The 27,564-nt window shown below is 38.9% G+C and overlaps 1 protein-coding gene and 1 pseudogene across 1 annotated transcript in view; both read left to right on the top strand.

The window, feature by feature from the left end:
- The window catches only part of CTNNBL1 (catenin beta like 1), a 152,173-nt gene that overhangs the window by 14,134 nt on the left and 110,475 nt on the right, over nucleotides 1-27,564 (top strand). Inside the window, exons 2-3 of the mRNA XM_054573771.1 lie at nucleotides 15,412-15,603; nucleotides 19,497-19,603. Of these exons, the coding sequence (XP_054429746.1) occupies nucleotides 15,412-15,603; nucleotides 19,497-19,603 (299 nt within the window). The remainder of the gene's footprint in view (nucleotides 1-15,411; nucleotides 15,604-19,496; nucleotides 19,604-27,564) is intronic.
- LOC129070715 (heterogeneous nuclear ribonucleoprotein K-like) lies at nucleotides 22,178-23,778 on the top strand (annotated as a pseudogene).

Below are 27,564 nucleotides of genomic sequence, written 5' to 3'. Positions count from 1 at the left end.
TTTTTTGGTATGTTTACCAGGATTCTCAAGTTTCTAAGTAATTTCGGTGTGAGACAAGTGAGTGGGATTGATGTCAGGCTGCTTTAACACAGGTGTTATAAACAAGATTAAGAGGTTGTTGAAAAGATATCAGTGGAGCTCTGGGGCTAGCTTTCTGGAGTCATTCTAAATTGACAGCTAATGGGTAGTTTTCCTTGATGTCTTTCTCTGAGTTGGTAACTGATTAGAGATTCACTCACAGAGGAAACCTGTGTATGAAAATTACTTTCCTTTATCAGAAAGAAAAGCTATCATAATATGTAATAATGTCTTTGCATCATGTAGAAAAGAGTTGCCACTGCACTATTTTAAGATGCCTTTTTTAAAGGCAGCCAATTCTTTAGTTTAGTTTAGTTTTGTTTTTGATAACACAAGCTTGCCAAGCTTCAAAGAAAACTTTTAGAAGGTGGGGAGATGGTTCAAGACAATAGTTTGTCTGTCTGTCTGTATGTCTGTCTGTCTGTCTGTCTATCTATCCATCCATCCATCCATCCATTTGTATAAGACACTCATTTAATTATCCCTTGGTAGAGTTTTTCCCTGCCCAGCAAGATACATGTTTTGCCTTATCTGGACTACTAGATGCTATCGCTAGGGAATTGAGTATCCTAAAATGTTCTTAAAGTGAGCGTTTATTAGTTTAAAATCACTTTTAAGTCAATTTTATAGCCACCCTGACAGAGCACTGTGGTGGTGGGAATAGAGCTTGTAGCGGGAATTTGTAGGTGGTACCTAGGCTATGAGAAAACTTTTGATCATACGCCATGTGGACAGGTGGTCCAAGTTCTCTGTTGGCTATGTGGAGGAAATATTTCTGACTCTTAATAACTCATTCACCATCATTGGTGAATCTTTATTGGGAATGGAGGTATATTGCTAACTTTAGAGTTTGTAGAGCTTCTAGAAATAGTAAAACCTTTGAGCTGAGGATAGTAAAGTGCATCTTAGACAACAGCAGACATGAAACCATCCCTTTTCATTGTTTTTGATGGACTCATCAACAGGCATGTATTGAGGCCATAACACCAGATAACTTCAGTCAAGCTGAGAGATAGGTAAATCAGCACTCGAGTGCTGGAAAGTACCTTATAATATCATGCTGTGTTTTCAGACTCTAGAGTATTATTCATAATGTTGAAAAATATTCTTTTTAACGAAATACTCAAGGCAAAGTTTCATGTGAGTTCTGTCTCCCTTGAAATAAATGTAACAGCTGTTATGTAACAGACTTATGTGGTTAAGTTTTAAGCTTTAAAAGAAATAAGGGTAATAGCTAATGTCCTCCTAGGTTCCTGAGATGAAAACCATGTCCTTACCATTGAAGAATTAATGAGTAACTGTGGAAGACCTAAATTTTGAAAATGAATAAAATGATTCGTGTCTCACTTATGATCTGGTTCTCACTTGTTCAGTCCCAGTCATTCCCCCCTTCCAATTTTCTCAAAGCATCTTCACTTTTTTCTTTCCTATCTGTCTTCCCACTAGGATACCCCTTTCTCCCCAACCCCTCCTGAAAGAGAAATGCCGTTTTGACTCTTGGCGATGACCTCAGAAGCAACTTATAGACAAAATAATTAAATATTTCCTTGCCCCACTTTAGTCTTAATGAAATTGTTCATTCCTAGAGGCAATATTTCACTGTCTGGAGACTTCTTTGTCAGTATAATTTTATGTAACAGTTTTGCCATGTGCTTGCAAAACCACTGTGGGGTTGCTGGATATGTACACTACTCCACTCAACTTCTGTGACATTTACTTACAAAGTATATAACCTTTGTGTCACCGTGAAAGTGAATTTTTTATGTCTGAGCCTTGGTTTAAAATAATAAATAATTTAAAATAGCGTGGCATGTTAATTTGTTATTTAATGTTTGAAGATTCAACATGGACTTCTGTTAATGGTAGGCCCCCCCCCCCCACCAACCCTTGGGCATAGTGTGGATTCACCAAATTATATGGAGGAGGGAGTTCTTGCTGAAATCTCCATGACAGGTGACACTTAAGCTCTTCAGGGCAGGGAACTTCCAAGTGAGCAAGGAGCAACTATGGAGAGGAGTTTTCCTGGCTAAAGACATGGGCAGAAAAGCAGTAGGAGTTTTAATTTGGTTGAAAGATGTTGGCAGCAGGGAGAGACGGTACAAATTATGCCTTTGGGATGATAGTTTCTGAGGCTGTAACTAAGGAAAGGGGCCTGGAGGTTCTGTATACGGCTCCTAAAAAATGGAGCCTTAGACTTCAAACCCCGTTCTATGGCTTCAGGTTCAAGTCTGGTCACTTCTTTGAGTCATGGTTTATACTTGAGGTTGTACTGATATTCTTTGTCTGAATCTGAATCTTACTATTCTTACTTTCTGAATATCACTTGGTACCACCAGTAGAAAATTTACTAAGCTATATGGAGGGTGGGCAAAAGTAGATTTACAGTTGTAACATAAATAATGCAATGATTCATAAATAATAATAAAAGAATAAACTATGTTTCACATACAACAGTAAACCTACTTTTGCCCACCCATGTATAGAATGTAGCCCAGGGTGGCACAAAATGATTAAATACATAGGTATAGAGCAGATCAGTTCTACCTGGCTGCAGTCAACTTAATGACCTAGGGAACTCTGAGAATGTGTACACATTGTAAACATTTGCCATTAGTAAGTTATGATTCCTGTAGTTCATTGGTTTAGCTGTCCTCTGCTGTCTGTCAGTGGTTTAGCGTTGTGGGTTAAGTGCCTGCTATGAGCTGGGCACTATTAGGTGCTGAGGCATTAGGAACAAGGGTCAGACCCCGGGACTCATATCTTGATTTAGTCGAGGAGATGAAGGTTTATTACTGCATGTGTTGTGTGCTGATAGAGGTATGAAAGCTCAGAGGTCTTAACTGAGTATTTGGGAGACCCTTAGAGACGGTGACCTCTGAGCTGGGGCTTAAGGCTTGTGTTCAATTTCTCTAGCTGGAATGAAGGGGAAAGGAAAGTGAGCTGCTATTCATGGTAGCACTAAAGGTATTTACCCCATTCCAAGAAACTGTTTTAATACAACAACTGAAGGTGACTCCTGGGTCCCTCTTCAAATCTTCTCTGATTCCCTTATTGATTTTTTTCTATAGCAAGGTTTTCAGACTCTTTACTATCCTGTTCATGCATTATTTAGATTATAATGCCTCTTTTAAAGTGTGGTGACTGACACAGTTTCTTGGGACTGGAGTTGAATTGGATGTCATGCTTCTAATAATACACCCTTAACATGAATTAGCTTTAAAAAAATTACAGTTAGTTGCCCTGTTGATTCATTGAATTTGAGATTTACTAAAACGGTCAGCTTTTCTCCAAATGAGCTGTTTTTAAGTCAACTTTCCCTGACAGGGACTTTATATATTTGCTATTTTGAGTTTAAACAAAGGTCTCTTACTGCTCACACTCTTCAGGTCCGACCAGCTATGGATGTACATATATTTACTACCATTCATCCACATTTCTTCGTCTTCCTGCTTCAGTAACTTTCAGATAAATGTATGCAATATGTAGTTTTTGTGTATACAATGTGTAGTTTTTAGGTAGTTTTTGATTTTCTTCTTTTTCTTAAATAAGTCCCTTTAACATTTCCCATAATAATCACTTGGTGGTGATGAACTCTTTTAACTTTACCTCATCTGGGAAGCACTTTATCTGCCCTTCAATGCTTAATGATAGCTTTGGACGTAGGTCCTTGCCTTTCATGACTTTGAATACTTCTTTCCAGCCCCTTCTTGCCTATAAGGTTTCTTTTGAGAAATCAGCTGATAGTCTTATGGGAACTCCTTTGTAGGTAACTGTCTCCTTTTCTCTTGCTGCCTTTAAGATTCTCTCCTTATCTTTACTTATGATGTGCCTTGGTGTGTGCTTCCTTGGGTCCAACTTCTTTGGGACTCTGAGCTTCCTGGATCTCCTGGAAGCCTGTTTTCTTGGCCAGAATGAGGAAGTTCTTTGTTATTTTTTCAAATAAGTTTTCAGTATCTTGCTCTTCCTCTTCCCCTTCTAGCACCCCTATGATTTGGATGTTGGGATGTTTAAAGTTGTCCCAGAGGTTCCTAAGCCTCTCATTGTTTTGAATTCTTGTTTCTTCACTCTTTTCTGGTTGAATGTTTATTTCTTCCTTCTGCTCCAAATTGTTGATTTGGGTCCTAGTTTCCTTCCCTTCACTGTTGGCTCCCTTTATATTTTTCTTTATTTCACTGTGCATAGCCTTTACTTTTTCCTCCATTTTGCAACTGTACGCAACCATTTCTGTGAGCATCCTGATTACCAGTGTTTGGAACTCTGCATCTGATAGGTTGGCTATCTCTTCGTTGCTTTGTTGTTTTCCCGGAGTTTTGATGTGTTCTTTCATTTGGGCCATATTTCTTTGTCTAGGCACAGCTGTTACGTTGTAAGGGGCAGAGCCTTAGGTATTCACCAGGGCGGGGCAACTCATGTCGATGTATTGTGGTGCAGTCTGGATAAATGTTTCTTCTTTAACTCCTTGGTTGTTGGACTTCCATACAGTTTGATTTTTCTGGAAGTTCTGGTTGTTTTTTGTTTTTAAATTTGTTGTTGTTCTTTTGGTTGTGCGAGGAGGCAGAGTATATTTACCTTCACCTCCATCTTGGCTGAAAGTCAAAATGAAATCCAGAGAGCACTTAAGCTTGGAAAGTCTCTTTAAACTTCTCTCCTTCATTTGGATTCTTATCAGGGTGGGACTTCAAGGCCAGCTTCCTTAAATCTTTTTCAATTCTTCCTAGGTGGCATTGGGTTTGACCCTCAAAACCTCATAGTAAATGGCTTCTCTCACCATTTTTGACAGCTGGTGAGTGGGCCTAGGCAAGTGCAGAGGGGTGGGAAAGAGTGTATTACTGCGCATGGCTCTGAAAGCCGCCACTCTTCTGCTTCTCACCGAGTGTTCCGGAAGGTTCCCCTAATCCAATTGCTTTATTATCTTTCTTAGAAGTAATTATTATCCTGAACTTGGTGATTATTATTGCCATGCATTTTTTTTACTATTATTAATTTGTATGCATTCCTTGATATTTGAAATTTTCTTTTTTTTATATGCTCCAGTGATCATTTGTTAAATATATCCTTGTGCATATGTCTGAGAATTCCTCAAATATTAATAATTGTACATAAGGGTAGAATTGCTGGGATAGTCATAGACTGTATGTTTCTTAAGTGTTATTAGGTATGACAAAATAGCTCTGTACTCATTTTTACTCCTTTCACTCAGCAAGGTTTAATGTTTCCTGTTTCTCCATATCCTTGCTAACACATGTATTGTCAGCCTTTTTTTCCCCATTTTTGCCAATCTGATGATATCTGATTGTTTTTATGTGCAGTCACTGACTTCTGGCAACCATGAATCTCTTCTCTGTGTCTATGAGCTTGGTTTTATGTACATTTGTAAATATTTTTATATGTATTTCTCTATATTTTTAAGATTCCACATATAAGAGAGGTTAGCATAATGTCCTCAAGGTCCATCTATGTTGTCAAATTTCTTTATCCATTGATCCATTGGTGGACACTTAAGTTGTTTCCATATCTTGGCTATTGTAAATAATACTGCAATAAACATGGGAGTATATATATCTTTTCAAAGTAGTGTTTTCATTTTCTTTGGATAAATACCCAGAATTGGAACTGCTAGATCATGTGATAATTCTATTTTTAATTTTTTGAGGAACCTCCATACTGTTTTTCATAGTGGCTGCACTAATTCACATTCCCACCAACACTGAAGAAAAATTCCCTTTTCTCCACATCCTCACCTTGTTATTTCTAGTCTTTTTGATAATAGCTATTCTAATAGGTATGAGGAGATAATCTCATTGTGGTTTTGACTTATATTTCCTTGATGATTAATGATATAGAGTATCTTTTTGTGTACCTGCTGGCCATGCGTATGTCTTCTTTGGAAAAACGTCTTTGTAGATCTTCTGCCCATTTTTTAAATTGTATTATTTGTTTGCTCTTGAGTTGTGTGAGTTCTTTATATATTTTGGATTTTAGCCGCTTATTAGACACATGATTTGCAAATATTTTCTTCCATTCAGTAAGTTGAATTTTCACTTTGTTGATGGTTTCCTTTGTTGTGCAGGAGCTTTTCAGTTTGATGTTGTTTATTTTTGCTTTTGTTGCTTTTGCTTTTGGTGTCAGATATGAAAAATCATCACTAATACCTTTGTCAAGGAGCTACCACCTATGTTCTCTTCTGGGAGTTTTATGATTTCAAGTCTTACATTCTCTTTAATGCATTTTCAGTAAATTTTAGTGTATGGTATAAGACAGTGGTCCAGTTTCATTCTTTTGCATGTAGCTGTCCAATTTTCCCATCATTATTTATTGAAGAGACTGTTCTTGGCTCTTTTGTTGTAAATTAGTTGATCATATATGTGTGGGTTTATTTCTGGGCTCTCTGTTGTGTTCTCTTGATCTTTGTGTCTGTTTTTATGCCAATACCACACTGTTTTAATTACTATAGCTTTGTACTATAGTTTGAAACCAGAAAATGTGATGCCTTCAGCTTTGTTGTTTTTTCTCAAAATTTCTTTGGCTATTTGGAATCTTTCATGTGCATTTCCCTGATTTCTAATTAGATTGAGTTTAGATCTCTTTTTATACGCTTATGGGTGATTCAGTCTTTTTTTTCTTTTTTGATCATAATTGTGATTATATTTCTTGTCAAAAGTTGGTTTTAAGTAATTCTAAAAGTCTGTTGTACATGTGACTTTGCAATTAGCAATCATTAAGAGAAATTGAATCCCAGGCTCAGTTTTCTTTTCAAAGTGCTTTATTTTATATAATCTTACTTCCCATTCCTTATTAAAGACAATCCTCTGAGGTAGCAGAGAAAGGGCAAGCATTTTTATAAATGCGTTTGTAAATAAGTCATTTTTATAAATGACTTATCTAAGGTCATGTGACTCTTAAGTGATTCACTAGAATCCTGATTTTTCTGATTATTGATTGGTCTGCTCTTCTTTACATTATACTGTTTGTTACTTTTTTTAAAAAATTTTTTAGATCAGTGTAATTCTGTTGTTACTGTTTTTGGACTGATGTCTAGTATTCTCTGCAGCACCTAACAAAGTGATGTGCAGATTCTGTTAGCTCAGTAAACACTTCCTGGGTGAATGAATGAATGACAATGGTTCTGGTGTAGCTGACAAAACATTCATAAGTCTCCTAAAATGGAGGTAGTTTACTTCCAAAATTTTACTAGTGTCTCTGTTAGCCTTGATAAATAAACTGAATCAACATTCAGCTTTCTAATACAGCTGCAGAATTAATCAGAGAACATGTCAGAGTAAATCATGGATGCTAAAGTATCGTTTGTATTTCTAAAAAAGAGACCCACACACCCTTTGGAGGTGATATGAATATATAGTAAGGCTTTAATATGTAGTAAAAAAATTTTTGGTAGAAAAAAATTGATTAAGTAGAGTCTTCATGACTAGTAATTTAGATCATAAATCACATCCATACTATTTATCAGCCAGTCAGATTACAGGTCATAAGTGAAAACTGTTGGTGATTTTAATGTTTGATACATTGATTCCACCCCTTTCCCCATTGTGGACATTGATAAAACCTACATTTTTCAGTTATTATTGTAGTCTCAGTACCTGTAATTTTTTAAATTGAGGATTAAGTAAATGGGGCTTTGAGATTTTGAGGAATTTTTTGGTGTGTGGTTTTTCTTCCAGAAAAAAAAATGGCAGTAAATTACCACGACTCATTGATTTTTTTTTTAAGCTTTAAGTCTTATAAAGGCATAATATATAATTATATATGATATCTGGGATTTTCACTAGGATAATTTTAAAAGTATGGTGATAATTCCTTACCTTAGTATAGTACTTTGGAGTTTACACAAGGCCCTTTTTTAAGGTGTTTTAATCATCACAACAACACTTTGAGGTGAGTAGAATATTCTGTGTATGATGACTTTGATTCCTAGTTATGAACTTTGGCTGATGGTAGTTGTAGTATTAGGGATTGTGAGCTTTTTCAGTTCTGGTGCCTTAAGCAAATTTGCAAGGGATCCCTGATGTTAACTTTGGCAGGTTTCATGCCTGCAAATATTGATTGAGCTAGAAGTCCTAGTTGTAAAATGTCACCAGCGAGTGTGCAGCCAGCAAAGGCAAGGGAAAACTCATTACTGCAGCTCATCTGTAACTTCTGGGTCAGGCCGCTTACTACCATTTGGTAAAAATTAATGTTTGAAAACTCCATTTTATTCTGACAAAATGTAATCAGGGAAGGTTAACAGCAGATGATTCTGAGCATTTCAAATTGGTTAAACCAATCCTTCTACAAACTTCGGTTTGTGACATTCCATATGTCTGATTATTTTAAGAGACACCAGAAAGCTCTAAAATTATGAAATCCCCAAATAATGGTAGGAAGGAATTTAATTATGTATATACCTCCCTTTCTTCTCTGGTGCATGATCCCAGTTCCCCATATTGACAATGTTTATTCTGAAAAAGAAAAGGCAATGAGAAATGAAGAAAGAAACAGAATTACTGTCTTGAAATAATATGAAGATTTTTTTTCAAATGTGACAGTGACACTTAACCTGTTCTATATTGCTTTAAAAGGAGAAGATTAGGGACCGGGGGGGAAAATTATGAATTGAAAGGTTTCTCCTCAGTTTAATGAACTGAGTGATCCAAAGATGGAGGGAGCACAATTCAGGAAGGAAGTTAAATTCCTGGTCTCTGGAAATGTTTGGAAAGCCCCAGCCCATGTGTAGCAGGGAGGTTTTAAAGGGGATTCAAACCTCAGTTAGGGGATTGGGTCAGGTGAAGGGTTCCTAAAGCCTGGAACATCTTAGCACCTCAGAATCACTGCAGGAGGGTGTGAATCCAGATGTACGCACATGTTTTCTGTAGAACGAATCTCAGTCTTTCAACATCTCTCTCAAAATCAAAGTCCCCCTCCCTCCTTTCCTCTCCCCTCTCATAAGTATGGCCGTTAAAAACACAAATTCAATGAAATGTGTTAGCAAATAGAAAGTAATGTATTTATTTGTTGTCATTGTGGCTTTTCTCAATCACTGGGTACTAAAAATTACAGCAGGAGGTGGGGGTTTGTCAAACATTTTGACAGTAAAAAGGGTCTTCATTTTAAAACCTGTGAATGGTAAACCCTTTTCCACCTTGAGATTCTTTGATTTTGAATCAGGTGTCTCAGACAGGTAGGAAGCTACTTGTGTTGTTTTGGGCCACACTGTGCTCACACTTTAGAAACGTTGCCCTTTATGTGCATACATACATTTATACATAAATGTTTGTGTGAAAGTCGTTATTGTTTATATTTTTTTAAAAAACAGTTTTTATTTATTTATTTTTAGAGGGGAAGAGAAGCAGAAGGAGAGAGAGAGAAACATCAGTGTGTCGTTGCATTTTGCACATCCCCTGCTGGGGACCTGGCCCACAACCCAGGCATGTGCCCTACACTGGGAATCGAACCGCAGACTCTTTGGTTTGCACTCTGGCACTCAGTCCACTGAGCCACACCAGCCAGCGCTATAGTTTATAGACTGAAAAAACTCAACAGAGGGTAAATTACTTTCCATGGCTGCTAAGTTAGAGGGACCATATTTGAATTTAGGAAAATCTGACTCCAAAACTCATTCTTCATGCAGCGTACCACCATTGCAAACAGGTCAGCAATGACTAGTTAGTATGGTGGAGAAAGGAAGGCACTGCATGGGAATTAGAAGCTTTGTATTGTTGGCCACCAAAGACAAGTTGCTTAAACCCACATGACTCAGATTTCCCTGTCAATAAAAAGAAGGATAAACTGTATTATCTTTTTCAGCTCAAATTTCTGAATCGTATCATTGGTTGATATTGCTCTTCATGCCCTTACTTGGAAGGCTCTTCTGAAGTTGTCTGAGTTTCTTGGGCCTAGGTAAAGAATTCCTGGTTTATCATAAGGTTATAGAAGATTTCCTTTGACTTTTTTCATTTCCTTAATAGAATTGAACATATTTTTTCTCCCATTAATGTAAAAGTGCATTTCATGAAAATTATCCCCTTTCTTAGCCAGGTAACTTGGAATATTGAGCTATATTTAGATGTTCCCCCACAGTACACATCCACACTGTTATATCCTGGTACAAATGTGCTCTTCACATTAATAATTGCACTGTGTGTTTTCATAATTTATCATAATGATACCATTATTGCTTATTATAGAAGTCCCTTTTCTCCCCCTACCCCCACCCTCAAGTCTAATTGAGGTCGAGACAGACCATAAATGTGATAATATAGGTTGCATGCTCAGAGGAAATAGAGTTGGTTTCATAGTGAAGTTTTAATTTAGGACTCGTTCTGGTGATGTAGCCTCTTCCTATGGTACATTACTTTGAGCCCAATATAACTAGCTGCATGTTCCCACAGCCCCTCATTATAGCTACAGCTTCTCGCTGCTTTTTAATTAAAAAAAAAAAAATAGAGAGGGGGAAAAATGAAACCTAAAGCTTAGGTTGGATATTGTCTAGGTACACAGGGAGTATTCTAGGCAGATTGCTTGTTTAATTTTTTAACTCTTTCAAAGATTTCATGGAGATAGCTTGAGTTCTGTTTCTAGGGGATGGGTGACTTATATAAGCGGGGTGGGCAAAAGTAGAGTTATAGTTGCGAATACACGATACACAGAGTTTATTCTTGTATTATTATTTGTTAATTATTGTATTTATTTGTATTACAACTGTAAACCTCCTTTTACATGCATATCTATCTATCTATCTATCTATCTATCTATCTATCTATCTATCTATCTATCATCTGGAAGCTTTGAGCAAGTGGGAATCCTTTATGATCCCAGAGAGTCTATGAGCTGTGTGGTTGGACCGTGGCAGTTCTTCGTGAGCATTTATAGTGCTCACCACCTATTGAGAGTAAGGCAGGAAATGTAGAAGATTGTAACAGTTCTTGACTTAAAGGCTGATGTTCTGGTATATCAGAAGTTAAGGGTTAATAATTTTTTCCTTTAGTTCTGTGGGCAGCAGAAGCAGAGAAATGACTTTATTAAGAACATTTTTTTTTTTTTTAGTCATTCCTTCATCTTGACGGATTCCATATACCTTTCAGATACCAAAACAAATTAATCTCAGAAGGTGACTGGTAAGAATGGCTTAATCTCTCGGGTTTGGCGGTGTAAAACTCAAGGAGAGCTTGGGCCTGAGCTGTTGACCCTCCCTGACGGCCGCGGGTATTGTGTTCCCTTTCTGGATTCAGAGCCCTTTGACTCTCCCGTGGTGAAATCGGTGGCACAGCTCTGAGGCTCAGGGCACGTACGCAATCCTGCTTTCTTTTGTTTAACTGAGCACTCTCTCAGTGGGGAATATTGGTAAGAATAATCTAAAAGTTTATTTCGAGGTCAGGGTGGTGTTAGCTTCACAATTTTTAGTAGGGAATCTTTCACACACAAGACTTCAGCTTTATATGAGACCCTGTTTTCATTCAGTGTTGCTGGAAAGACAATTCCCTTTTGTCTTCATTAGGGAATAGGAACTCCTCAGATGAACGTCTGCTTGACCTGTGCCGCCCACTGTGGGGAGCCACCAGCTGCACGTGGCTATTGGGCCCGTGAAATGGGGTTCTGTCTGTGGGGATATACCATAAGCATAAAATATGTCGACCAAGTTCCAGAGATTTAATATTAAACAAAAGAATGTACAATATCATGTTAGTAAATTTTTTTTATTTGTGTTGAAATAATATTTTGGACACACGATTAAATAAAATATCTTATTAAAATTAATGTTACCTGTTTCTTTTTACTTTTTAAAATGTGTTTACTAAAAAATATTAAATTACATCTGTAGTTTGCATTATATTTTGATTGGACAGACCTAGACCGTTAAACCCCATGATAGCAAAGCAGTGTTTGTTTTATCTACACTTATGTCTGCAGTCCCCAACACAGTGTCATATACATAGTTGACATTTGTTAAAGAAATGAATCCTAATCTTTATTATTCAGAGCAGCCACATTTCAGTAATGGATAGGAATTTCTCTATTTGGAGTGTTAGTATCTTTAAAAGAGACAATTGAGGGTTGAGAAGAGAAGTAAAGAACAGAAGTTCTTAAAATTTTGCCTTGGTAGAGAAAAGTGCTGAAATAAAAGGTATCAGGGCCTTTGAACAGCTTATCCATCTGCTGGACAGGAAAGTGATATGTTGTTGAAGGAGCTCTATCAGAGCAACCTGAAGGTTTCCGCTGTCCTCGGCCACAGTGTGTCAGGATAAGAGAGAAAGCTGAGTACCCGATGTGCGGGGGAAGGGAGTTGGAGAACCTAAAGGTTGCCCTCTTAGTGATGTTGTGCTTAGACTATTCATAGAGACTAACAAAGCTTTTCTTGTCTCAAGAATCCACACTGGCCCTGCCTATCTGTGTTCCCATGTAGCCATTACCCTAATGCAGTGACGTCCCACCGGTTCGCTGCAGTACACCGGTGTGCCGCAAGAATTTTTAAAACATGCAATACCTGACTATTTAGTCAGGGGCACTGACCTCTGTTCTATTAGATTGTCAAATAAAAAAAATGACAACACAACTATAGCCACCTTGTGTGAATGAATCAAAATTATACCTATTTTCCTTTCAGATAGGCAAAAAATCTATTTTTCGGTTTGGTGTAGAATTTCAGTAATTAGTTCATGTGTGCCGTGAGATGAAAAAGGTTGGAAATGGTTGCCCTGATGGAAGCCTGGGACTGCTCCTGGGCCAGCTGATTACTTGAGGACTCTTCAAGCCTTGGGATTCTTTAATAAATTATTTGTTGAATGAATGGTTTAACAAATACTACTTTAACTCTGCCAACGTCTTGTATTATATTTACGAGTATATGTTCTTGCCCAAAAGTCCCTCAGACCTGTCTAGTTAGGCTCCTGGAATTAGAGTAGATTAGCAAATTTCCCAGAGATCAGGTTCAGCTTTTTGAAGGCACCAGGCTGTCTTTGCAAGAGTTTATTGAAGGATCTCAGGCATTCTGTCTCCTGCTTATAAAATAGAACTGTTAACTAGTTCTCTTCCCCAGAGATGTAGTGAAGATTAAAATAGGTGCTTTAAAGTTCTGAAGAAAGAGTGCTATGTCTGGAAATTTAAAAATGAAACTCCTCCTGGATCTCTGTAATGTTTGTTTTAAAGAAGCGGATTGGCAGATGTGTTCAAAGGAGACACTGCTAGTGTTCTTTTATTTTGCATTTCTTGACTATGGCAGTACTTAGCTCTCTCCTTTTAATTGTGGTCCAGTACTTTTTCTCTCTGCCTTCAGTGATAAACAATACAGAAATCTCCTTTCTGGGGAGAACTGTGGAGCTGAAGCTTTGACTTGGCTGCTGCAGCAGTCTCATGCTAATCAGAATCACAGCAGGGCTTGTTTTATGAGCCTGAAAGAATTAGTGCTCCCCGGGCTGAAGTTCCTTACCTGCTGGGGAGCTACAGATTTAGTTTGGGGCCTGCTCTCTTTTAGGATCAAGCTACCTTTCCTTCCCCTTCTCACGTGACAACCACCACCTCATTTTTTTTTTTGTAGTCCGTGTTTACTGGCATGTTGATTTCTTGTTTTTCTTTTTTTAAAGTGTAGACCAGTAACGATGACAATAGATTTTTGTATTTATGGGAATAGGTTGTGATCATACGAAATTATAACCTATCTCAGGGAGACTAGGAACAGAGTGAGAAATAGCAGGTGGTACCCTGCAAACCAAATTGTCTAATGTGAGTTTCCTAAGCAATGTCATATGCTTAAACTTACTGAAGCACCTGGTATGTGGAACCAGCAGGGTACATGAATATAGCGGGGGATGACTTTGTACCACTGGGATAGTAAAGTTCAGTACAGTGTGGATTTAAAGTCCCAGTAAGATGTGTAACATGTATAACAGAAATTTGTCTGTTATTACCCGACAACTTAGCAAGCTGGCAACGAGTGGACATTGTTTCCTGTTTGTAAATAACATACCACATCATACCTACCGTGATGTCGGTTATTGTAACAGATAAGAATAGCTTATTTGAGGAGCCTAATGCAAATATTTTATGTTGAGGAAGACAGAATCATGTGGATTACCTCATAGTAAAAATGTTTATATTTACTACTGTTACAGTTTAGAGTTCTTTCATATTTTGGTACAAACTTCCATTTATAAGATGAATAAGTTCTGGGGATCTAATGTATAACAGCATGACTATAGTTAACAATTTTGTATTGTAAGCTTGAAAGTTACTAAGAGCAGTTCTTATGTGTCCCCCCCCCCCCCCCCCCCCCAAAAAAAAGGTAATTATGTCCGGTGACGGAGGTGTTAACTGACCTCACTGTGGCGGCCATTCTGCAATATGTATGTGAATCAAGTCATCATGTTGTGCACCTTAAACTTACACAATGTGTCCATTATATCTCAGGAAAGCTGGAAAAATATAAAATAAATGGTAAATACACACATGAAAGTATCCCTTTGAAATTTGTAGGGAAAAGGGTTATAATCTCCATTTGCTGATGAGGAAACGAAGGCTTAGAAAGGTTAAATGAGATCCCAAAAGTTGCACCAGCAGTAACGTGAGCTGAAAGGAAGCATTGAGCTGTTTAGTGTCTAGTGCAATGCTGTTTCTCCTAAACTAATGGAAAGCAACTGTAAGAACTCCATGAACTGCAGTGCTAAAGGCCAAATGAGGTCTTAACAGTACAGTGGAAGAGCTCAGGACTAGGGGTCAGGAAGTGCCAATTCTGTTTTTAGTGCTACTGCTGGTTTTGTGACCTTGGGTGATACGTGATGACATCTGGGCCTTACTCCACGCTTCTGTCAAGTAGGAAATTCGGAGTGCAGGAGACCCTTGGAAATTACCTGTAATATTCTTTGAACTACTTGGGAGTGACTGTAATCGTCCTTAGACATGAATTAAAGCTATGTGCTGAGGGATTGGTGTTGGGGAGTGTATGTATTAAAGTCACCTACAAGGTAGTTGGCTTTTTATTTTTCCTTGAGTAACAAGTAAATTGAGCCTAAGCCAGTGTCTCCATCTCAAAGTGATTCTGTTCCCTATGATTTCTGTGTGCATGGGAGCTTTTGTGAAGTGGTAAAACTTTGCATATTGAATAAATTTTGTAAAAAAAAAACAAAACAAAACAAGGCAACTGCTTTATAGGCAACTGCAGTGTATTTATAGAATCATTAAATGTTTGAAAAATACCACTTGGAGCTTTAATCCATATTGTGGGAGAAATTATGTGCTGTGGTTCTTTTTAGTTGCGGAATTCTTGAAAGCTTTTCGAATATTTGCGAGGTATGCCCATCTACGTCTTTTCCAATTCTGAAATCCTGTGTTTATTTTCTCTCTCAGCCCAACAGGGGCACAAAACGTCCCCGGGATGATGAAGAGGAAGAGCTGAAAATGCGTCGGAAACAAGCTGGTGGCACTCGAGAACGCGGCCGCTATCGGGAAGAGGAGATGACCGTGGTAGAAGAAGCAGATGATGACAAAAAAAGGCTGCTTCAGATTATTGACAGAGAGGGCGAGGAGGAAGAGGAAGAGGTGAGGTGGCAGAAATGGGCTGAGAGCTGCGATGGCTGGCTCAGACACAGTTTCTGCAGAGTGTAATTTTGGACCAAATCCTTAATTTCTCTGAGCTCTCTAGCTTAATCTGTAAAATGGGGTTAAGAATACTTGTTTTGCAGCTTTGACATGAAGGTTAAGTGGGATAATAAGTTGGGAAAACATTTTGCAAGTGTAGAGGACATTACAGATAGAATTTTAAAATTATTTTGGATTATGTGTTATAATCAAGGCCCAAGCACTGAACCGTGGGCCTTTGGTAGGGACTGAGGAGGGTGAGGGGGGCTTTGTAGACCATACTGAGGACACAGAGTAGAATTTTATTGAACGAGTAGAAGATGGACTGTTCAGGAAGTTGAAATGACAGTAGCAAAGCAGCAAAACTGGAGAAGTTCAGGGGAAGCTAAAGGATTAGGTATTTAAGTGTTACTGAAAAAAAATGCAGTTTAGGGAAAAAGATGCCTTTCTATTGCTTTCAGGATTCCTTGGAGCCTCTGCACCCCTTCCTGCCTCTGGCCCTTCGTGCTTCCGTGTACTCTGCGGGGATGCTCTTCTTGTCCTAGTGAAGAACCGCCCTTTGCGTGGCTGGTTTCTTCTTGTTTGGGTCCCAGTTCCAATGTTTGCTCCTCAGAGAAGTCTTTCCTGTCTCTGAGGTAGCCCTGCAAGTCCTTCTCTCATTCTTCTATCACTACTCTGTGTATTCTCTTCACTGCGCTTATCATGACGTGAAATTTTGGTTTGTTTATTTTACTCAGTTGTTGACCCCTCCCCAGCCTCCTGTGAAAACTGGGACTAGCTGTGTTTTGTTCACTGCTCAGAGCACTCAGAGCAATGCCTAGCTCTTGGTAGACTCTTAATAAATATTTATTGAACAAATAAATGAATGAGGCTGAAAAGAGTAAAGGTAAAATATCAGTGATTAAAAATAAAATGGCCATACCTTTGTGTCCTTTTGAATCCTTAAGTGTTAACTTGTATGTGATTTCACTCTGGCATTTTGTTCAATATGAATTATGGAAATAGATTCTTAAGACCCAGCTGTTTTTTGGTTCCCTCAAAGACATGATGCTAAGTTTGGATTTAAAAAAACGAAGCTGGAATGTCAATCTAAGAGGAAAAAAAGTTGATTTATATTTCACAAAGGTCTTTGCTGTGTTATGACAATAACGCTCATTAGCATTTATACCAGTGCTAATTTGGGGGTCTGCCCCTAAAAGATGGTGACACATTGGAAATCTGTGGTGGGAGACAGTTCCAAATTTCCTCTCTGAGGGCAGCAGCCCTGCCAGGCTTTTAGCCAGGCAGCATGTGCAGCACGTCCCCCTGCCTTCCCTGCCTCCCCCCACTGTCCGCCCTCCCCGCCCTCCCTCCCTCCCTCTCTCCCTCTCTCTGCTCTGTCTCCCTCCCTTCTCACTAGCTGCTGCTCAATCTGTTAGCCCTGCAGCAGCAGTTAATTGGCAGGTATAATTCCCGTGTAGGGCATGGCTGGAACTGGAGGATTAGGATAGTAGCTGTCATGGGTAAGTGGTTTCTAGCCTGAGAGACAGAAATATAATGTGGGACCAGCCCTTCTGTTAAGGGACAGGGGAAAAGAGATCGCTTTGTAAAAATGACACATGGAAGGCTACAGGTTCAGGAGTTATTTTCTCACTGCCACCAAAGTCCCATTTGATGAAAAACAAGTGATGTTTGCCCCTGTAAAGTCACGTGAACTTGTAAAATATTATTGTCCTTTTTGTGCTACATCACCAGCATTCATCTTTCTGAAATCTCCCTCTGGTTTCTGACGTTGAGCTATTGGAGATACTGCTGTGGCCGATGACTAAGACTGATAATTCAGTTTTCCTGCAGTGTTGGAGAGAAATTAAAGGAGGGAAGGCCAATCCCTGGAGAGGCTTAGACTCTGGGAATCCTATGAGAGCTGCATTAACACTAATACTTTTTTTTTCTTACAGGGTGGGCAAGATGTTAGCCAAGGGAAAGAAAAGTAGTGATATTGAGGTTGCTTGAAAGTGATTTAACTCTTTCCTAGAAATTTGGTTTATTTTAGTTAAATCCTAGTGATACGTTGGGTACATCGTGCCTATTACTAATAGTAAGAATACGAACTTACGTTGATGTAGTGTCATATGGTTTATAAAACAATTTTATGTACCTCATCTCTTTAGAGCATCTCTGTGTCCTTAGAAGATACAGGTGATATTTCCTCCCTCCCTCTCTCCCTTTCTCCCTCTTGTCCTCTCTTCCTTCATTCCTTCAATAGACCTTCACTGGGTGCCTGCTGTGTGCCAGGCACTGTGAAGGGAACTGAAGAGTCCGCATCGAACCAATAGACGTGGGCCACCAACAGGGCTATTTTTCCTGGTTTGGGGTTGGACAGATTATCTAGGCCAGATCCTGTTGGACCTTCCTTACATATAGGGTGGGCAAAAGTAGGTTTACAGTTGTTCATATGGAAAATAATATAATAATCAATAAAAATACATGAATAAACTTCACTTTGCATACTCACAACTGTAAACCTACTTTTGCACCCCCCCCGCCCCGCCCCGGTATGTCATGGGAAGGATTTGGGATTTTATTCTAAATGTCAAGTGGATGAATTCAGGAAAGAATTATGAGGTGGAAAGAATTGGATTTGGTGAGGGTTTGAGGATTACATTCAGCAGAGTAACATTGCAGTGTGACCAGTGAACGGTGAAGCTAGGCTCTGAATGCTGGCTGAGCCAGGGCACTGACTGCAGTTTTTACCACATCAAGGAGCCTCTCTTTGAGCCATAGACACTGGAGAGGAGCTGGGGATCCAAAACAAACTACCTGAGGGTCCAGGAGTCATTGATAAAAATCTGGGAAATGTGTCATGCCCAAAATGAATTTGTAGATATCTTCCGCTTAAAAACTAATATATACAAATCAAAATTTAACAAAACAATAGCTAGCATTTTTTAGTGTACTTACAAAATTATGGGATGATTCAGTGCTTTTCAGAAAGATCTGTTTTAGGGTCTCTTAATAGCAGTTCCTTTATTGCTTTTAGGTGTGAGTTATGGTCAATGACTACAAAGCTATAAAGCTAAGAGTTGGGAAAGGGTTAGGGAGAGTATATTGCGGCACATTACATTAAACTAGAAAATAAACTGAAGAAAAACATTTCTGAAATTTTAGTGTAGATTTTCTTGGGGAAAATGATTCAGTTTTCAAAAATTTATTTACCTTTGTGTAGGTTTTATTCTGGTATATGAAATAAGAAAACTCTGTGTGATCTACTAGTTTTTAACTCTTTCCTCTAAGCTTCCTCTAATTCTTGATGTTGTATCTGGATTCCAAGAACCTGGTTCCCTTCTCAGCAGGTAGTAAGGACCAGATACAGTAACGTGTAAGGAATCTATTAATTAACAGCCATTCGTATGGTCTGTACAAAAAATAGGTGGAGAGTTGGATTTGGCTGGGGGACCTCAGTTTGCTAACCTCTGTATGGGGAAAAGGCTGAGGGTCACTGTCACTTACTGAACAAGTTTTTTTAAGCCACTGAGTATTGTCTTACCTATATAACAAAGGAGAAAGATAAAATAAATATTAACTAATATTTATCCAGTATTGTTGCTTATTCCATTCCATACAGTCTGCTCAAGAAATATTTGTCGACTGAGTCTTTAACACCTTAAACTGAACTGCCTGTGCTAGATGTGAGACACACAGAGTGATACAAACTAGCATGAGATGTAGACCCTTAACCCTCATTCTAGTGGGGGAGATAAATTATGTACTGTATATTTAACCCAGAAAGACGAGTGGCAGAAGAACTTGTAAAATCCATGGCAAGAAGTAGTGATTAGTGAATGACAGTTGTTGCATTTGTCCTTTTATACCAGGAGGAACCATTGGATGAAAGCTCAGTGAAGAAAATGATCCTTACATTTGAAAAAAGATCATACAAAAACCAAGAGTTGCGGATCAAGTTTCCAGACAATCCAGAGAAGTAAGGCTCTGTTTTGCTGATACCCTTTCTCCTCTGAGGTGTTTCATTTGCTATTTTTGTTTGTTTTATCTGCCTTGGTTTTTGTGATTTGGATTAGAAGTCCCAGGACGACTTACATGTTTGGGAAATCACTAGAAGGACTCACAGGACTCAGAGTTAGTGGTACTGAGGGCATACAACCACATCAGCATGGGGAAAAGATATACCAGGCAGAGTCTTGAGAAATTCATATACAGACTTTACATATTTTCTCCCTCCTGCTGAGTGGGGTGGGGCTGATGTGCTCCTTTCTCCAGCAGTGGAATACATCAACACATGTGCATTGTCTCTGTCCAGACAAGTCCGTGTGAGATTCCGAGTCTAGGGTATTTAATGAGGACAGGTCATGTGGCCATTCTGCACCAGGACCAACTACCAGAATTCCAGATGCTCAGAAGGAAAGGCAGACAAAACAACCTTATCACAGAGGGAACTTCTCAAAAGCCACATTCCCAGATGCCAGCCTAGGACCAGGCCCTTCTAAAGATTAGGCCTGTTATGTTAATTCTTTTCTGCATTTTTCTTCTCAATGCCCAAAGAAAACTGACCTTGCTTGCTGTTAGTGATAGCTTTACTGTTGAGAAAATGTCTAAGGCTTTGGGGTTAGACATACATGGTTGTGACTCCCACGTGACCTTGAATAACTCACTTCTTTTTTTAGCCTCAGGTGTCTCATCTGTATAAAGAAATAATATGCCTTTTACAGAATTGAGTAGATTAAATGAGAATAATTTGCAAGTGTTTAGATCAGTACTTGGCATTTAGTACATAGTTATGAAATGATAGTTAACATGATTGTTACTACACTGGCTCCTCAGTGCACTGTAAAGTACTGGAATGAGGAATCTGGTATCTTTCGGTCGGTCTTGAATCCTAACTAAAGGGGTTTTCATGTTTACACAGATTTTAATGTTCTGAATCTCTCTTTCCCACCCTGTTTCTCCCCTTCCCAGGACATACACTTTTAATGAATTTTAATACGTCCAAGGCCTGTGGGCAATTAAGAGTTGGATTGTATAGTTTTTGCACTCAGCTTTATAGGTTTTTAGGCACAATAGCTATAAATGTACAGAAGGAAATATACTTTAACAGAGATACAAACAGAATACTGTGGGAGCATAGAGGAAGAAACTGAATACCAGGTTGGGGGCTGTTAAGGGCTTCACAGAAGAGGTGATATTTGAGCTGGATGATTTGTAGAATGATTTTGATTTTAGGAGACAGTGGAGAGCATGGAAAGATATGCCAGGCAATGTGACTAGCATGAGCAAAGGTACAGAGGTATCAGAGATCAACAAGTCCTCAGGGCAACCTGGTAAGGCTACCGTGGCCCCCTGTGCCCTCCCTGTACTTCGGTGAGGTGGGGGGAGAGAGAGGAACCTGCTTCCTGGACCCAGGACCACAGCCCTCTTCGACATAAGAGCAGCTGGGTTGCAGGTCCGCTTTCCCAGCACCAGAGTCCTGTCAGATTTTGTGCTGACTTTCATCATACAGTAGCACTTGTCATTCTGTGCTGTGTGTGTGTGTGTGTGTGTGTGTGTGTTTACACAGGTAACACATGAGTAGATTTTCATTGTAAAAAATACCCATGTGCATAAGCAGAATAAAAAATGCATAAGCAGAGTAAGAAATGAAAGTTCTCCTTCACCGCACTGACCCCCTTTCCATTCCCCTACCTAGGGATAGCCCTGATGAACACTTCTCTGAGTATCCTTTTGGGTTATTTTCTTTATACTTTTTTTACATATACTCGCAAATATTTTCTTCCTACCAAAATTATATTGCACATATTTTGCACCTTTATCTTTTTTGGTCACATAGCCAGAATTTTTCATCCTAATATATGCATGTTTGTGTGATTTGTGTGCGTGTGTGTGTGTGACTGGTTATAGTATTTCATGGTTTATAGATACCAGGATTTATTTATTGCTTTTCTATTACAGACATTTGGTTATTTTAAACATTGGCTTCTGTGAACAATGCTTCAGTGAACCTTTGTGTACATGTGTCTTGGTATAAAATGTATTTCTGTAGGATAAATGTTGAATACCCAGATTGAAGGGCATGCACATTTTAAACTTTGATAGCTATTGCCAATTCCCCACTGTATTCTTTCATTCTCCCACCAGCAGGTCTCATTTCCTGCTTTCCTGTTCACAGTGAATGGGATCAGTCTTAAACACCTTTACCATTTGTTTTATTATTCCTTTACTCAGTGGTCTTTCTGCATTAGACTCTGTGTCTTTGAGGAGGTGGACTCTCTCTTGTTTGTCTCTACTTTTAGTGCCTAACATAGGACCTGCCATACTGTAGGTGCTCAGTAAACATGAGATCTTAGAGAGTTCATGTCATTGTTGTTACACTTATTGCCCAGAACCTAAGGATACATTACAAGGAAGCTGTGCCCTGGGTTGATAACTCTGGAAATTTAAGAAATGCAGATTCTCCTCTTTCTGAACGATACCAACCTCAACATCTTGCTTATGTCCCGCTTGCTGACAGCCTATAGATTGGTGTTCCTTATAATCCAAGAAAATGGAAACTGAATAGCCAGAGGAAACCTTCTCCAACACCAAAACCAGTGGTGAATTTGGTAAACACCGTGCAGAAGATATGGAAGAGGAACAAGCTTTTAAAAGATCTAGGAACAATGATGAGATGGTTGAATTACACATTCTGCTTCAGAGCAAGAATGCTGGGGCAGTGATTGGAAAAGGAGGCAAGAATATCAAGGCTCTCCCTGACTGGTGTGGTTCAGTTTGTTGAACATCATCATGCAAAGGGAAAGGTTGCTGGTATGATACCTGGTCAGGTCACATGCCCAGATTGCAGGTATGGTCCTAGTTCATGGTGTGTATGAGAGGCAACTGATTGATGTTTCTCTCCCTCTCTTTCTCCATTTCTTCCCCTCTCTCTATGAAAATAGGTAGGTAGGTAGGTAGGTAGGTAGATAGATAGATAGATAGAAGAATATAAAGGACCTGCATACAGACTACAGTGCCAGTGTTTCAGTCCCAGACAACAGTGGCCCTGAGCACATAATGAATATCAATGCTGATATTGAAACAGTTGGAGAAATTCCGAAGAATATCACCCCTACCTTGGGAGAGGGCCTGCAACTGCCATCACCCGCTGCAGCCAGCCAGCTCCCGCTCGAACCTGATGCTGTGGAGTGCCTAAATTACCAACGCTATAAAGAAAGCGACTTTGTGAATTGAGACTGTTGGTTCATCAGAGTCTGGCAGGAGGAGTTATTGGGGTAAAAGGTGCTAAAATCAAAGAACTTAAGAGAACACTCAGACAACAACCAAGCTTTTTCAGGAAAGCTGTCCTCATTCCACTGACAGAGTCGTTCTTACTGGAGGAAAACCTGATAGGGTTGTAGAGTGTGTGAAGATCATGCTTGATCTCGTGTCAGAGTCTTCCATCAAAGGACGTACGCCGCCTTATGATCCCAATTTCGGCTTTACATTGATGTTTAATGACGGCCATGGGCATCCCATGGGATTTCCCATGCAGGGAAGAGACAGTTTGGACAGAATACCTCCTGGTCAGGGTGGTATCCTGGGCCACCACCCAGGGTGGGTGTCCAGTGCCTCCATCTAGAAGAGATCATGATGTATGAGTTCTCGTCAAGGACCTCCTCCTGACAAGGTGGCCAGTGTGGTAGCAGAGCACAGAATCTTCCTCTTCCTCCACCACCACCCCCCCTTAGAGCAGGACTAATGGCCAGTGGCAGAAGAGGAAGACCTGGAGTCCATTAGGATGATGTGGTTGGTTTAGGTGCTGTTGAAACTTGGGACTCTGCGGTAGATACATGGAGCCCTTCAGAATGGCATCTGGCTTAGGAATCACAGGATGACTCAGATACGATTGTTCCTATGCAGGGGGATGTGGCTCATATGGTGAGCTTGGTGGACCTATTATTACTACATAGGTAACTATTCCCAAAGATTTGTCTAGATCTGTTATTGGCAAAGGTGGTCAGAGGATTAAAGAAATTCATCATGAGTTAGGAACTTTGATCAAAATTGATGAGCCTTTAAAAGGGTCTGAGATCAGATCATTACTGTTACAGGAACACAGGGCCAGTCACAGAATGAAGTATTTGCTTTATGCAGATGTTGAAGGTTTCTAATGCAAGACATATATGTTTTTATAGTGTGAAGCAGTATACTGGGAAGGTTTTTCTTTCCTATGACTAGTGAAGAACTGAAGGAGTTCTGCGTATTTTTATTATTTTTTTAAATCTGCTTCTGTTTAAAAAGCCAACAACCCTCTGCTTCTTAGGTGTTCTGCATTTGAGGTGTAATGAAATCTTTGCTGTTCACCAGATGTAATGTTTTAGTTCCTTTCAAACAGGGTCAGGGAGAGGGTATTTAAAAACTAACATTGAAATTTGGAAACAGCAGCAGAGTGAGTGAATTTTAATTTTTGTTCATTGTTTCTGGTTAAAAAGGAAAACTCCCCTATGTAATTATTATGAACATTTTGCTTTGTGGTCACTGTAATATTTGGGGGTGGGGGTTGGTATAGGGAGAAAAAGTAACAATAGTTCATATGTCCCTAGCATCTATTCAGAGCAGTGTGTAGAATGTAATGCCCTCTTGTAAGAAACATTTTATGATTTTTAAAATAAACTTAGTGAGCCTAAAAAAAAAAATCCATTTTACTTCAGTGCCAGCATTGCCTTTGTTCATTTGATAGGCATGTTGTTGTCATTTTAGAGCAGCGAGTTTCTGCAGAGTAGGTACCACATCTTAGGTACCACAGATGCTCTAGTGTTGCAGTTCATAAACTCGTGTTAAGATGTTATTTTATATAAAAAAAATTGACAGTGTTTTCTCGTCAGACAAAATTTATATACTATTTTAGTTTTTAAATCTGAACATTTTAAAATTGAAATTATGCAAAAGGTACGTTTTTTTATGTCTCAAATGTGGCTAGGAAACTACATTGTGTTTTAACCTTGACTTTTTGAATTCTTAGTGGTGTAGTGTCTTTTATAATTCTCTAGACCAGTGAGGTGCAATTAAGATGAAAATTGCTAGAGCATTTTTGAATGAAACTTTCTGGTTGAGATCAGAAACATTCAAATTTATTTTCCCATATATGCAATTGTCATTTTGATTGCATACCCCAAAAATGCCTCTCTTCATTTGGCTGCAGTTCAGATTCAATTGACAGTTCTCCTTTGCACTTTGTAATCTTTGCACTGTGTAATCTTCCTCCCAAACATCACATTGAGTAGAGTGTGCTATTTCCCTAGTAAGTCATTTTTGCAGGGGCAGAATTATTTAGTTTAGAGATTCTCAAACTTTTAATTTCTGGACCCCTTTGTACTCTTAAATTATGAGTGCACCCCAAAGTGCTTATCTTAGAAAATTCTAGAGTATACAAGCACACATTTTATTAGCCATCAGGGCAATGATCTCATCACATTCCTGTGGAAAATTCTAGTGTTCAGTCCTGAGAGAATGAGAGTGAAAAAGGCAAATACAGGCATACCTGAGAGATATCACGGGTTTGGTTTTAGACCACTGGAGTAAAGTAAATATTGCAGTAAAGTGAGCCATGCGAATATTTTGGTTCCCCAGCACATATAAAAGTTACATTTACACTGTATGGTAATCTGTTGAGTATGTACTAACATTATGTCTAAAAAAAACAATGTACATACCTTAATTTAAAAGTATATTGCTAAAAAATGCTAACCATCAGCTGAGCCTTAACAAGTTATAATCTTTTTGCAGGTGAAGGGTCTTGCCCTAGTAACATCAAAGATCACTATGTCATGTATAATAATAATAAAAATGTTTGAAATATTGTAAAAATTATGAAACTGTGACACAGGTAGGATGTGGACAAAAATACTGTTGGAAAAAAATGGTGCCGATTAACTCGTTCACACAGGGTTACCACAAACCTTTAATTTGTAAAAAAGCTCAGTATCTGTAAAGCACAATAAAGAGAAGCTCAATGAAACAAGCTATGCTTGTAATATTTCGGTGTTACTATGAAAATAGTTTTGATTTTGTAGACCCCTGAAAGGATCTCCAACCACCTCCTACCCCCTACGCTTGGGGTTCCAGGACCACACTTTGAGAACTGCTGATTTAATTGGATGGGAGAAGCATCCTGTTCTCTATGCACTGATTGTTGGTTTTGCGTTTGCGGGAGGACTCGTCAGTTTCTATTGCTTTTCTGGTATGTTTAAACTTGCTGGAACTTGCTGGTCATTTGCTAATATTCATTCTTATGGTTGAAAGAGAACATCCTGCTGATCTGCAGCAAATGCACATGGACAGGCTAGCAGAATATTCTCCATCATACCAGATGGAATCAATGACCCCATCTCAGCCTGTATTACTGTTTTAATAGGTTGCTCTATTGCTTTCCCATTGGCCTCTAACTTGATCCATTCCCCCAGCTGTGAGTCATCCATTACTGATGGTATGCTTGCTCCCTAGACAACCCTCTGCAAATGTTGTAGTGTGTTCTTTAAATGAGTAGGCTTGTGCTTTGCTGACAAAAGAGAATAAAATTTTCTTTGTTAAGCATAGCAAACTTGCAGGTACCAAGATTTTTTGAGCACCTGTATGTGCCAGCTATCGTTAGGCACTTCATATTTATTATCTTTGAATCCTCACTGTAATTCAGCTAGGAAAATTAAGGACCTGAGGTTTAGAAATAGGTTAGTTGCTGTTCTCTGTCTCCCTTGACCAGGGTGGTGTCCCATGGTCTGTGTTGCAGTGGCATCTCTTGGACAACACTGGACCCTTACAATTAATTGTATGTACTAGGTTGTTTATATTTGTGCTAGCCTAGGGTCTCCATGAGGACAGCAACTGGGGTTATTTGTTATCTGTTACATCCTCAATACTTAGCACAGTGACCGGCACCTAATCTGTGACCAATAAATACTTGTTGACACACTGCTAATGGTTACACAACCAGTAAATAGTGTGTGACCCAGGTCTGTCTCATTCCCAAGTCCAGGCATTTTCCATTATATCTTGTTACTCAATGTAACATCGGACCCCAGTGGTATTTTTATGTTTTTCTGCTCACAGGTGAGTTTTTTTTGTTTTGATAATTTTCTGACTTTCTAAGTTTAAAAACATTAAGCTAAGACTGTATATTTTAGAAGAATTTCAAAGTTGGAAGGGACGGAAAGGTACAGTCCATTCTCCCTTCTAATTCTTGATTTTTTTATTAAATCACCCTTTATTAATTACCTCCAGTGACAAGTGTCTAACTTTTCAAGGAAACCTTTTCATCACTTGGCAGTTCTGACTCTTAACATTGCAACTTAGAATGAAAAAGAATTTCAACAAATTCTCATATGAGAGGATATCTAGACTCCTTATAATCTTGGGTGCTTCCTCAGATTGGTTTCTACATCCCTTCTAAAGTATGGTTTCTGTAACAGATGCCGTAGAACTTTAGGGTCATCTAACCAGAATGATAACTCTGTATTGTCTTCTTCTAAGTAACCAGAAATCACAGTAGCATCTGTGGCAGCTACTTTTCTCTGCTCCTTCGTTTGGCAGGTATCTGCTGAATTGTGGACGAGGGAATGTGCCCAGTGCTGGGTGTCCAGAGATGAATGAGTAGTCTCTGTCCTGGCAGAGCTATCTCATGGTCTGATTTGCATTGTGGTTACAGTTGACTAAAACCATCAAATCCTTTCTACACATATGTTCTTAAACTGTATCTTTCCCACCCCATGCATTTGCACTTGACTTTTTGGTTCATTGCTGCTCTCTGTGTGGATCATGGGTAACTTTCTCCTGTTAGATATGGGCTGTCATTGCCTGCCAGGAACTTTCTGAATTGATTTTGTCAGCTGCTGTGTTTACTTTCTCTCTAAGCTTTTATTCTTTGACATTTGTTAAGTTTGTCTTTTATATACCTTCACT

This window comes from Pteronotus mesoamericanus, unplaced genomic scaffold, assembly GCF_021234165.1.
Source record: "Pteronotus mesoamericanus isolate MK-2021 breed Mesoamerican mustached bat unplaced genomic scaffold, CSHL_Meso_final contig_25, whole genome shotgun sequence".
Taxonomy (NCBI): Eukaryota; Metazoa; Chordata; class Mammalia; order Chiroptera; family Mormoopidae; genus Pteronotus; species Pteronotus mesoamericanus.
This window is presented reverse-complemented; position numbering and strand designations above follow the sequence as displayed.